The sequence below is a fragment of the Pecten maximus genome, chromosome 4, assembly GCF_902652985.1.
Source record: "Pecten maximus chromosome 4, xPecMax1.1, whole genome shotgun sequence".
NCBI lineage: Eukaryota > Metazoa > Mollusca > Bivalvia > Pectinida > Pectinidae > Pecten > Pecten maximus.
The window spans coordinates 258,058-272,435 of NC_047018.1; the positions used below are offsets into that span (position 1 = coordinate 258,058).

Consider the following 14,378-nt stretch of genomic DNA (forward strand, 5'->3'; position numbering starts at 1 on the left):
CTACAATAGATGCCAATAAACAAAAAGCTAGAAGGCGGTTGTACAGTCTTAAAAGAGAACGAGAACATCTCACACTTTCTAACTCGGTGCTCAAAGATGGAGGAAAATAGATCAATTCACCCACAGAAAACTGCCAACCTGCTGTTGAAGGAAATGGGACCTGGAAGCATCAATTATTTCATAAGGAAATATCTTCTTGTACAACGCATACTAGATCCAACTTCAAGTAAACAGCAAAAGGTCACAACCATTAGTAGCAAGATCAAGCATAAACTTGAAAAGCGAACAAGGAAACTGTGCTATGCTCTTCACCTGAAGCGCGCTGCGATCCTGTCTGCCAATTTCAGTGTGTGAACAGAACTGATAATTCATGAACTGAAAAAAGCCTCCACCTTATCTGCCTAAACCAGAATGCAGAATCTGTTCAAAACTTTTTACAAAGCGTATTCTCTTTTTAGAGCTTTTTAATGTCCGACCATTTTCTTATTTTTTTATATTGTCAACAAACAAATTGTGTACACAATAATACACAAAAATCCCCAGTCTCGAAACAACTACAGACAACTGAACAGTTTCCAAAAACAAAAAATGTCTGCCATTCTTTCAAATACAAATGAATCCCCCAACTGTAGGCCTACAACTAAAACTGAGAGCACAAGTGCACCTACCTGCACCGATCGCGACAAAATTGTTCAACTGTCACAAGTAAAAAGATCGCACAACAGCATTTCCTTGTGCCCAACTCCGTCCGATGTCACAAGATCGGTGTTTTATGGATCCACAATCGGTGGGGGAACATTTAACATCCATTTCCACAGCCATAATGACAACACAAAGTCGATATCAAAGCGACCTCGTGTGATTTACTCCGAGTCGGACATTGATGAGTGACGTCACCCCACGTGAAATGGATGAATGGAAATGTGTGCATTTTTCCCGCGGTTTTTTTTGACATGTTTAAAATTGTGTTTCTTGCTACAGAGACATATACTGCTGTTATAATGACAAAACAATTAATGTTGTTTGCATAATGCAATTTTAATGTATAACTGAATGTACCTGATAAAATAAATAGCTGTGAATTATTTGAGACCTACTTTTTCTTGCGTAAAGATGTTGATATGCAAATATTATGAGGCGTGAAGTACACTGCCTGACAGATGATATTCATACGCGCATGTGTACTTGTTTACAAACAGACGGAGATCGCCGATGGGAAAACACATAAAGAAAAGAGGTGGGAGAAAAATAATCATTCCCTACCTTGAGGGTGTGACAAAGAAATCTCAACCTTCGGGGGAGATTCTTGAATGTCCAAACCCTCGGCAAGCCTCGGGTTGGACATCCAAGAATCTTCCCCTCAGGTTGAGATTTCTCTGTCACACCCTCAAGGTAGGGAAAAATTCTATTAGACATGTTGAAAAGAGTTGAACACTGTTTCCATGATATGTTTGTCTTCACCTTTACGCAGATAAAACAACAGCGTATCCTCGTGGTGTGGAGTGTAAATACCAGTGTCAGTAGAGGACGAACAATGTGAAAGAATTTCTACAAACAGTGTCCTAGTCCAACGTGTCCTGGCTTTACAATCTACATCCTCCAGAGAGGAGAAACGAAAAGGAAGACTCCTGCTTAAGTAGCATAGGTGATAACTCCAAAAGATCATTGATATTTTCCTTTGATTTGGAAAGTAGCTGGGAAGTCAACATTTCTCTTTCATCTGTGTAACGTCAGGGATAAGATCTTTCTAAATGAGATAATGTTAACAAATACGTGAGGACCAAGGACACCAGAGCTGGTGATGAAAGATGAGTTGGTGTCTTGCGCGTTTGGGCAAAATGGTAGAGTTCTCTCTTCGTACAAACTGTGAATTTGGCGTGGGAAGACTGGTCATAAAAGATACGGCTTTTGTTAAAGTTACGGCTTTTGTTTCCAGTAGTTATTGAAACACTTCACACACATGTCAATCTCTTGACCATCAGTTAAATTACTGTCCTCTGCTATCAAAAAATCAAGCAACCAGTAATGCTGGGAAGTCTTGTTTCTAGCAGATTTTTTTGTTTTAATGTCTCCCCTAAAGATAACTTTACAACCCGCACCTACACACCTGTCTCTCATTATGAGAACGGTACTGTATTAGGTCACCTACAAACCTGTCTCTCATTATGAGAACGGCACTGTATTAGGTCACCTACACACCTATCTCTCATTATGAGAACGGTACGGTATTAGGTCACGTACACACCTATCTCTCATTATGAGAACGGTACGGTATTAGGTCACCTACACACCTATCTCTCATTATGAGAACGGTACGGTATTAGGTCACCTACACACCTGTCTCTCATTGTGAGAACGGCACTGTATTAGGTCACCTACACACCTGTCTCTCATTGTGAGAACGGTACGGTATTAGGTCACCTACACACCTGTCTCTCATTGTGAGAACGGTACTGTATTAGGTCACCTACACACCTATCTCTCATTGTGATAACGGTACGGTATTAGGTCACCAACACACCTATCTCTCATTGTGAGAACGGTACTGTATTAGGTCACCTACACACCTATCTCTCATTGTGAGAACGGTACTGTATTAGGTCACCTACACACCTATCTCTCATTGTGAGAACGGTACTGTATTAGGTCACCTACACACCTATCTCTCATTGTGAGAACGGTACGGTATTAGGTCACCTACACACCTATCTCTCATTATGAGAACGGTACGGTATTTTGCGTTCAATGACTACGTCAGAAACAGTTTTATAAATAGGATGGACATAAAAGCTATTAGAAGAAAGTGAGTGTCACAGGGTGGACTGATGTCAAACAAAGCTACATATGGTTATGGGGAAGAGATCTCAACTGCTTCAAAGATAAACCCAGAAACAAAGTCCTGACTCCCTTGGGGTATGAAAAAAGTTGTTCATAGCAATATAGGCAAATCGATCATTTAGGTACCGCACTTCAGGCCCCTGGAGGGTCAGCCCAATCATTTGTATCAAATTGAATCCAAGTCACCTAGGGATGCTATCATTGAAATATAAATGCCAGGTATTGCCTAGTTCCAGAGGAGTCGTTAATATCAGTATTGCCAAATGGACCTCTTTTGTCCCCACCCCTCAGGCCATCCGTGATAAAGCTCTCTATAGGCTAAACAAGTTTAAATGGAATGAATATGGATGACATTCAAAATATCATTTGTTCACAAAAATTTGACATTTTTTTCACAAAATGCTTAAAAAATCAATATTATCAGCTGTATCTTTACTGTTTTAGTATTTTGGTTTTTAGTTTATGGCTCAAACTTTTCTTTTTCATTGAAATAAATATTTATTTTTTATTTGTTTTCTGACAATCGCCATTCTTTGTTGATCAATTAAGTTAATAAGTAATTAGTTAATTTTGCGAGTGCATCATCGATTAATTTGGGTTAAATGTATAGCCAAGGGAAACAACTTTGATGGCACAAAGCAATTTATCCGGGAGTGGTTTCTGAGTGTAAAAAAAAATCTTTCGGTCGACCCCTATGGGAAATTAATATTGCTGGAAAAAACCCCATTTGCCCTATATCACAGGAAAAACAAAAGTCTCCAGAGGGATCTTGGCACCCACCATTGAATGATCCATATCAGTCAAATGAAAGACTGATCTTCAAAGCATTAATAACTTTATATAACATTATATAGCAGGAGCAACCTGCAATTGGCAAAATCCAAGATGGCCATACTCTTTGCCATCCATTTAGTTCTTTCAATCAGACTTACAAGCACAACTGGAGACCAAGGGGAACCTCTATGAGAAAGACCCATAATAGCCATTTAATACTTTATAAATAAAAAAAATGTAATATGCAATATGCATAACTAGAGACCAAGGGGAACCTACATATGAAATTTGAGAAAGATCCCTTCAGTACTTTCTGAGAAGTAGCGATAACAAATTTCAATTGTCAAAATCCAAGATGGCCTCTTGTCGGTCATTTTGCTATCCAATCGTTCCAAAAATGCAATTTGCACAACTTGGAATCAAGGGAAACCTACATATGAACTTTGGGAAAGATCCTTTCAGTACTTTCTGAGAAAAAAGCAATAAGAAACTTCAATTGTCAAAATCCATGATGGCCACCTGTTGGCCTTGTTTTCTGATAGGTCTCGCACAACTAGAGGCCAAGGGAAACCTACATATCAACTTTATATATATCTTAATAGATATTAACTTACATATGAAAGATCCCAAGAATTGATTACGGATGGACAGATGGATGGACTGACCATGGACACAGGGCAATTTGAATAGTTGTGCATGTTATCCTGTACTACTTGTCACTGGAACTTGGGTCATGAGTTAACTACCGATATTGAGTAATTAGATTAGTAATATTCCTGATAACACATTAACACCACAAAATACAATAAGAATATGTTGGGTCTTAGCATTTTTAGCATATACCAGTAGTTTCACATCTGTTGGAGAAGTGTAATTCACTGACGTGGCTTGTTATAGAAGAAAATTTGATAATGTTCAAATGAAACTCTAAACATCATATTGTCTGGGTTTATTTTTACTTTTAATCTATATAGTCAAAATTTAAGTACAGGTAGTACAGGATAAGATTTGTCAGGCAGGATTTATTCTGTACTTTTTGAGAAATAAAAATAAGTAGAATTACTATAAGATGTGTGATGAAGGACAGAGGAAGCGTGATTTGAACAACGCTTGTCAACCATGTGATAATGGTATTAAAGACAGGAAAATAGAGATAATTACATGAATATCAGATTATTTTATGTCAACTGCATGTTATTTCTATACAAAAACTTTTCTAAGCATGTAAAGCTGCTTCCCAAGTTTATTAAAAGTACATAAAGATGTACCCTTTCTCAATGATAAAAACTGTACTCCATGTTCATCATATAAACCATATTTATTCAAGGTACATAACACTGAGCACATATGTAACAGTACACAACAGTATCCCAAGTTTTATCAGGGAATCTACACATGTAGATTATATATCAGCTTTTAGGTATCTGTTAGATACATCATCAATACCATTTAAAATACCAATATTTAAATAAATAGTATAACTACTAATATGGTAGTCTACAGAAGTCAGCTTTAATTAACTACTTATAAAGTAAGTACTTAAAGGTAAATGAAGAAAACTTGGAAACACTTCATACAAAATATGATTTGTAAATATAAACAAAATAAAGAAGTAAAAAGGTAAAACATTCCAGAAACATGTACATGCTTATTGACTCAGCTATTTATGCAATCTGGATATGAAAAAAAATATTGCCATTTTTTTTCTGTAGAGCCAATGAATATAACACACCATTTTAAGTGTAATAACTCTCTATTTTACAGCTATACAGATTTTTTTTTTTTTAAAGTGTTCAAATAATGTAAAATATAATAACTTCAATTTTGTATGTGTTTGTTATTTACACTCCTCTGCCAAACAAGCCTCATGTTTGTCGACTTGGGAATCTCCCCCACTTCTGTTGAGATCCAACTGTACCACTGCCTATAGGGCTCTATAAGTCCCTAGATAATGGACACCTGTACCACTGACTATAGGGCTCTATAAGTCCCTAGATAAGGGACACCTGTACCACTGACTATAGGGCTCTATAAGTCCCTAGATAATGGACACCTGTACCACTGACTATAGGGCTCTATTACCACTGCCTATAGGGCTCTATAAGTCCCTAGATAAGGGACACCTGTACCACTGACTATAGGGCTCTATTACCACTGACTATAGGGCTCTATAAGTCCCTAGATAAGGGACACCTGTACCACTGACTATAGGGCTCTATAAGTCCCTAGATAATGGACACCTGTACCACTGACTATAGGGCTCTATAAGTCCCTAGATAAGGAACAACTGTACCACTGCCTATAGGGCTCTATAAGTCCCTAGATAAGGGACACCTGTACCACTGCCTATAGGGCTCTATAAGTCCCTAGATAAGGGACACCTGTACCACTGACTATAGGGCTCTATAAGTCCCTAGATAAGGGACACCTGTACCACTGCCTATAGGGCTCTATAAGTCCCTAGATAATGGACACCTGTACCACTGACTATAGGGCTCTATAAGTCCCTAGATAAGGAACAACTGTACCACTGCCTATAGGGCTCTATAAGTCCCTAGATAAGGGACACCTGTACCACTGCCTATAGGTAGCAGTGTACAGTAAAAATGCCAAATTCTGAAAAATATGGCACATGCTTTAGATATGTAAACATTGCCAGTTAACTTTACATATAACCTCTAATAAAGTATATATATTTGAAATCTGTACAACATTTGCAATTTTAATAGAGCTCTGAAGGATAAGTAAACTGATATTTTCTGTGGTTTTTAGAGCTGTGAATACCATGGTAACAGCTTAAAAAATTCTCAAAAATTGCAAAATATTATGATATTTGACCCAAAATGGCACAATTCTCTACACAATTTTTTTTCTGAAACCTATTTAAAATCAAATATCTCTATCCCAAAGACAGAATTAATCTTGTTTGGACATATGTTGTAAATTAAGTTTTTCCGCTATCTTACCTTTTCTGTGGGCTTCCATTTTGCGCTGTAGGCGAAACTAAATTTCCTGTGTAAACACACGTTCGGAAAATCCGGATATTTAAAATCCGGAACCAATTTATTGATTTTTGTTTTAATAAATGTGAAGCCTGTATGTACTACTTCATACTGGATATACCAATTATAGTGTACATTTATTTTTTCATTTTTTATACATATCATAATACAGGAGTTATTTGCTTAACAAAAAAATTGCCCATGGCCAGGCTGTCTTACTGTGGTGTGCTACCTTATACATCACTTTTGTTAATTCTAATTTTACTAAAAAACCCATGAATGTCTAGAATATGTTCCGACGAACAAAATGACATATCGGGTTACTGTGTATCTTTAATAGTCACCGAGTATTGCTGATTTCCCTGAGAGGTGTATTTTGACAACTTTTTCTCCCAATCCAGTAATAAGGGGAGGTAATTTTAAAGATGAAAACTCCCATAATTCTGTATATCTCTTGAATAAAGTTGTGTTTTGAGTTGAATGTGGTACTTTGAGTCTCTGTGCATGTAATCAAGCAAAAAATACTATACAACTATCAAATTTAGCCTTGTAATATGACGTCATAGTTACCATGACGTCATCAGTAACTATGACGTCATCAGATGGTATCTATGACGTCATAAATACTCAATGGTGTCATAATAAATAACCAAATTCCTTTCCAAACCTCAGCTTAGCAACACATGCAATATTCTAACTGATAAATCATGACATGACATCCAAGATTTCAAAATGTCATGCCTATGACATCACAGTCATCTGTTTCCACCCCGGTAATTCAGATATGTACCAATGATCATATGAAAGTGTCCGCTGATCCCATTTTATGCGGAAAATGCTATTTTTTCTGCTTTACCGAAGGAAGTGACAATAATTGACAATATTGTATCAACCGTACACTCAATCAATTGAAATTACATGCTTACCAATGTATAAATAAATTGAAAATAATGGTTTCACCAAATATTTCAAAAAATAACACTTACTGTAATAGTTTCCATGGATACGGGGTAATAAATCAGGTAAAACAAACCAGAATTCAGTCTATATGGTTTGTTAGATACCCAATAAGTTATTTTGGGTTTGTTATAAAACATAGAATATCTTTTCAATTTACACTGACTCATTAACATTATGCTTAATTAACCCACCCTTAAAATGGGTAAATATGCGAGTTACCTCCCTTGATTCCTCTAATATGACAAGCCAGATAATAAACAAGTTTTAAATTGTTTTTATGCATTTTTGAGCAATAATGAACTAAAATGAAGCTTAATCAAGCATAATTAAGCACAATTTCCAAAAAATAACATTTTTCAGCCCTTATAAGGTAGCAGTGTACAGTAAAAATGCCAAATTCTGAAAAATATGGCACATGCTTTAGATATGTAAACATTGCCAGTTAACTTTACATATAACCTCTAATAAAGTATATATATTTGAAATCTGTACAACATTTGCAATTTTAATAGAGCTCTGAAGGATAAGTAAACTGATATTTTCTGTGGTTTTTAGAGCTGTGAATACCATGGTAACAGCTTAAAAAATTCTCAAAAATTGCAAAATATTATGATATTTGACCCAAAATGGCACAATTCTCTACACAATTTTTTTTCTGAAACCTATTTAAAATCAAATATCTCTATCCCAAAGACAGAATTAATCTTGTTTGGACATATGTTGTAAATTAAGTTTTTCCGCTATCTTACCTTTTCTGTGGGCTTCCATTTTGCGCTGTAGGCGAAACTAAATTTCCTGTGTAAACACACGTTCGGAAAATCCGGATATTTAAAATCCGGAACCAATTTATTGATTTTTGTTTTAATAAATGTGAAGCCTGTATGTACTACTTCATACTGGATATACCAATTATAGTGTACATTTATTTTTTCATTTTTTATACATATCATAATACAGGAGTTATTTGCTTAACAAAAAAATTGCCCATGGCCAGGCTGTCTTACTGTGGTGTGCTACCATAGGGCTCTATAAGTCCCTAGATAAGGGACACCTGTACCACTGCCTATAGGGCTCTATAAGTCCCTAGATAATGGACACCTGTACCACTGACTATAGGGCTCTATAAGTCCCTAGATAAGGGACACCTGTACCACTGCCTATAGGGCTCTATAAGTCCCTAGATAATGGACACCTGTACCACTGACTATAGGGCTCTATAAGTCCCTAGATAATGGACACCTGAACCACTGCCTATAGGGCTCTATAAGTCCCTAGATAATGGACACCTGTACCACTGCCTATAGGGCTCTATAAGTCCCTAGATAATGGACACCTGCCCCTCTTGCCCCAGACTATTCCTGGATGCATTCAGTCCCTTTGCCAATGAAGCTCCATACCAGGAAAAGATGAACAAAGAAATAATTTCTTTCGGTTGAATGCAATGAATTAGAATGAAATTGTTTTCTCCTATTATGGAGAGGGCCGCTGGGTGGCTTACCCGTGTCGGGTAGCGGAAAGTGCCGAAAGTTCCTGAGTAAGAAATCAGGTGTGCAGGAAGCGCACGTGCATTGTTCATTCAGCCAGACCATGTTGAAGGCTAAACACTTGTGCTAGAGTTCCGTATTTTTTTTTACGAGTATGTATTTTGAATTGTTGCAGTGTATTGTCAGGAACAAGGGGAGAAGGAGGAATTTTTATATCATGGGTTTAATATTTTCTTAGACTTTGGTGATTAAATTCAGAGAGTGGTGTACATGTTTGTTGATGTATAAGAGTATTGGACACGTTTGTGGGTAATAAACGAACTAGCACGGCGTGGTCGAGCCCTTGCAATTTATTTCGGAGTTGTGTTATTTCTTGATATGAGATTATACGTAGGTTTTTGGACCGATACAGAGTCATTGGAGAAACATGTATATGGAAACATGATTCAGCTGGATGTATTACAGAACAAGAGGCCCATGGGGCCTGTATCGCTCACCTGGTTGGATTTGACCAAATGTCAAAATAATGTTCATGTTCAATTCCTTTTGTTTGTTAACCTCAAACAATGCTATTTATGGTTATAGCGTGGGGATCCCAACTGCTTTAAAGAAATAATGAAGTCCAGACTCTCTGAGTTTACAACATGCATTTATAACTTTATGACTAGTAGTGATTTAAAGGAATTACCTCTATTTCCCATATGGGGACCCGCCCCTTTGGCCCCTTGGGGGTCAAAGTCACCATTTATGCAAAATCTGTTCCCCTTCCCCCAAGAATGCTTCTGACTAAATTGGGTTCAAATCCATTCAAAACTTAATGACAAGTAGCGATTTGAAGGAATTACCTCTATTTCCCCATTAGGCCCCGCCCCTTTGGCCCCTGGGGGGTCAGAGTCACCATTTATGCAAAATCTATTCCCCATCCCCAAAGGATGTTTCTGACCAAATTGGGCTCAAATCCATTCATAACTTTATGACTAGTAGCGATTTAAAGGAATTGCCTTAATTTCCCCTATTGGGCCCCGCCCCTCAGGCCACTTGGGGGTCAGAGTCACCATTTATGCAAAATCTGTTCCCCTTCCCCAAAGGATGTTTCTGACCAAATTGGGTTCAAATCCATTCATAACTTTATGACTAGTAGCGATTTGAAGGAATTACCTCTATTTCCCCATTAGGCCCCGCCCCTTTGGCCCCTTGGGGTCAGAGTAACCATTTATGTAAAATCTGTTCCCCTTCCCCAAAGGATGTTTCTGACCAAATTGAGTTCAAATCCATTCATAACTTTATGACTAGTAGCGATTTAAAGGAATTGCCTTAATTTCCCCTATTGGGCCCTGCCCCTCAGGCCCCTTGGGGGTCAGAGTCACCATTTAGGCAAAATCTGATCCCCTTCCCCGAAGGATGTTTCTGACCAAATTGGGTTCAAATCCATTCATAACTTTATGACTAGTAGCGATTTAAAGGAATTGCCTTAATTTCCCCTATTGGGCCCTGCCCCTCAGGCCCCTTTGGGGTCAGAGTCACCATTTATGCAAAATCTGATCCCCTTCCCCGAAGGATGTTTCTGACCAAATTGGGTTCAAATCCATTCATAACTTTATGACTAGTAGCGATTTGAAGCAAATGTTGACGGACGACGGACGACGGACGACGGACGCTGCACCATGGCATAAGCTCACCGGACCTTCGGTCCAGGTGAGCTAAAAACCAGTGTTTTATTCTCAGATAACCTTCTAAGAACTGAAAATACACATGAATATACATGTATTGAGGTGTGTTAATAACCAAACCAGACAAGTAAACACTTTTCACTGACTATATATAATTATAGATATTACACAGGGGAAAACATGGTATTTACATTCAGGAAATGACCTCTGATATGTTAACTATTTGATGGTTGAATTCATATGCTATACCTATGTTTTCTTTTCTTTTTCTCTTAATTTTCATCCTTTGACCTTTCATTTGATTATTGTGACATTGAAATTTTGGTCAAGGTCAACTTTTTGCATAACTATTGCAGTCAGCAACTTAAGCTGTAGATATGCTAATTATCAAGGGTATGTATATCACAGTAATAAAAGAAAAACATCTGAATTGCAATTTTTGGATAATTTTGAATTTTGACAGGAAAACATTCTTCAAAGTGCCATATCTGCATCATCTTTCAATGATTTGATCTTGATACCTTGTATGCACCTTCAAAAGAGCATGTTCTTTAAAATGTGCCCCAAATAAATAATTTTGAAAGAACTTGTGACCTAGAATGAAGGTCAAAGTATAGATAAAAGAGCAGAAACCTTTCATCTGCAATTTTGGGTGATTTTTTTCATTTTGGTGGGGAAAAAATTGCCTTTATTTTTTTCAAAGTGCCATATCTCTGTTATTTTTCATCTAATGGTCATAAAACTTGCCCATTCAGCTTCAGTGGATCATTTCCTTTCATATGCAATGAAGAAAATTACTCAATTTGAGATTTTCATTTTCGACCTACTTTTTGACCCCATAGCAAGGACCTTGACATTCTCTGATAATATGTAATTGAGAAAAGTTAGCTAACCAACGTTCAATAAAAATGAAACAAATTATGCTAAAATATGTGAGTTTCCTATATAAACTACAGTAAAATTTAGCCCCTCCCCAGGGGGAATGTGACACCCTGGGGCCATGAAATTTGTATGTTTGATAAAGCACCTAAAGATCCTTCCATCCATTAAGGAGTACATAAGTCTGAGTCTTTAGCAGAAGATTTTTGAAATATCAGTAAATTTGACCACTTTTGATCCTGCCCTTCAGGCCCCTCAGGGGTAGGGACCATATAATTTACAATTTTGGTAGACCTTTAGCCAAAGAAGGTTTCTGCAAAATTTCTGAATACTTTTATTTTATAGATAAAAGTCAAAAGTTTTGATGGTCATCCATGAAAACTTGTAATTAATAAATAAAAAGTTTAAAAGTTTTGGTGGTCATTCTTGAATACTTGATGAATAAAAAACAATAGATAATATACAAGTTGTATGAATTAACAGCCATGATGATGTTAAAGATTTTTGCACCGGTGTAAACAAATACAAATAAATGAGCTATTGCATATTATACATTGTATGGCTGATTACTCCGTCAAAGATCTTATTTACCCATAACAATTGTTTTAAATCATCAGTTTTCCTTTGAGGTCTCCTCCTTGAGTAGTTCTGCTAATCTTGCAAATGCCTACAAATATATCCCATAACAATGATAAATATATATCATAACAATAATAATATATATCATAACAATAATAATATATATCATAACAATAATAATATATATCATAACAATAATAATATATATCATAACAATGATAAATATATATCATAACAATAATAATTTATATCATAACAATAATAATATATATCATAACAATAATAATATATATCATAACAATAATAATATATATCATAACAATAATAATATATATCATAACAATGATAAATATATATCATAACAATAATAATATATATCATAACAATAATAATATATATCATAGCAATAATAAATATAACTATAACAATAAATATACATCATAAAATAATAAATATATAACATCACAATAATAAATATTATTTTATATCATAACAATAATAAATATACATCATAACAAGAGATCACAGAGGGATCTTGGCGCCCACCATTGAATGATCTTCATAGGTTCCATGTCAGATTAATCTTCTCTGTATTTTCCCCTTCCTCTTACTAATCTGTGTAAGTTGAGAAACATCCCTCCAGTACTTTTTAAACAAGGGGAACCTATACAATGTATATGAAATTTGTCTGTTGACCATATTGTTTTTAGATTGGTCCCAAAATGCAATACGAGGGACCATAGGGAACATACATATGAAATTTGAGAAAGATCCCTTCAGTACTATATATATCTGGGAAATAGCGATAACATACTTCAATTGTCAAAATCCAAGATGGCTGCCTGTCGGCCATGTTGTTTTCCGATTGGTCTCAAAATGCAATATGCATAACAAGGTACAGAGAGGAACCTACATATGAAATTCGACAAAGATTCCTTCTGTACTTTCTGAGAAATAGCGATAACAATCTTCAATTGTCAAAATCCAAGATGGCTGCCTGTCGGCCATGTTGTTTTCCGATTGGTCTCAAAATGCAATAGGCATAACTAGGCACCTAGGGGAACCTAAATATGAAATTTCAGATAGATCCCTTTAGTGCTTTCTGAGAAATAGCGATAACAAACTTCAATTGTCAAAATCCAAGATGGCTGCCTGTCGGCCATGTTGTTTTCCGATTGGTCTCAAAATGCAATAGGCATAACTAGGCACCTAGGGGAACCTAAATATGAAATTTCAGATAGATCCCTTTAGTGCTTTCTGAGAAATAGTGATAACAAACTTCAATTGTCAAAATCCAAGATGGCTGCCTGTCGGCCATGTTGTTTTTCGATTGGTCTCAAAATGCAATATGCATAACAAGGCACCAAGGGGAACCTACATATGAAATTTGAGAAAGATCCCTTCAGTACTCTCTGAGAAATAGTGATAACAAGCTTCAATTGTCAAAATCCAAGATGGCTGCCTGTCGGCCATGTTGTTTTCCGATTGGTCTCAAAATGCAATATGCATAACTAGGCACCAAGAGGACCTACATATGAAATTTTAGAAAGATCCCTTTAGTACTTTCTGAGAAATAGCGATAACAAACTTCAATTGTCAAAATCCAAGATGGCTGTCTGTAGGCCATGTTGTTTTCTGATTGGTCTCAAAATGCAATATGCATAACTAGGAACCAAGGGGAACCTACATATGAAATTTGAGAAAGATCCCTTTGATGCTTTCTGAGAAATAGAGATAACAAGAATTGTTTAAGGACGTACGGACCACAGACCACGGACGCAGGGCGATTTGAATAGCCCAACATCTGATGATGGTGGGCTAAAAAGAATACTCAGAAAACCTTGTTTACCGTGTTCATTTCTCCATCAGATCCTCAGAAAACCTTGTTTACCATGTTCATTTCTCCGTCAGATAATCAGAAAACCTTGCTTACCATGTTCATTTCTTCATCAGATACTCAGAAAACCTTGCTTACCATGTTCATTTCTTCATCAGATCCTCAGAAAACCTTGTATACCGTGTTCATTTCTCCATCAGATACTCAGAAAACCTAGTTTACCGTGTTCATTTCTCCATCAGATACTCAGAAAACCTTGTTTACCGTGTTCATTTCTCCATCAGATACTCAGAAAACCTTGTTTACCATGTTCATTTCTTCATCAGATACTCAGAAAACCTTGTTTACCGTGTTC

At 36.4% G+C, this 14,378-nt stretch overlaps 1 protein-coding gene and 1 long non-coding RNA gene across 5 annotated transcripts in view; both read right to left on the reverse strand.

Annotated features, from left to right (window-relative positions):
• Window positions 1–4,911: 4,911 nt before the first annotated feature.
• LOC117324898 lies at window positions 4,912–9,525 on the reverse strand. 4 transcript variants are annotated; one of them, XR_004532081.1, is made up of 3 exons: window positions 8,908–9,525; window positions 8,626–8,813; window positions 4,912–6,181 (listed from the first exon to the last, which is right to left on the reverse strand). It is a non-coding gene; the product is annotated as an uncharacterized LOC117324898 (long non-coding RNA). The 4 variants fall into 4 exon arrangements; XR_004532082.1 differs by lacking the exon at window positions 8,626–8,813 and having other exon boundaries at window positions 8,861–9,525; XR_004532080.1 differs by having other exon boundaries at window positions 8,673–9,525.
• A 1,239-nt stretch (window positions 9,526–10,764) lies between these two features.
• Window positions 10,765–14,378, reverse strand: part of LOC117324897 (kynurenine/alpha-aminoadipate aminotransferase, mitochondrial-like) — a 35,806-nt gene continuing 32,192 nt past the window's right edge. Inside the window, exon 12 of the mRNA XM_033880726.1 lies at window positions 10,765–12,274. Coding sequence (XP_033736617.1) covers window positions 12,221–12,274 — 54 coding nt within the window. The 3' untranslated portion in view covers window positions 10,765–12,220. The remainder of the gene's footprint in view (window positions 12,275–14,378) is intronic.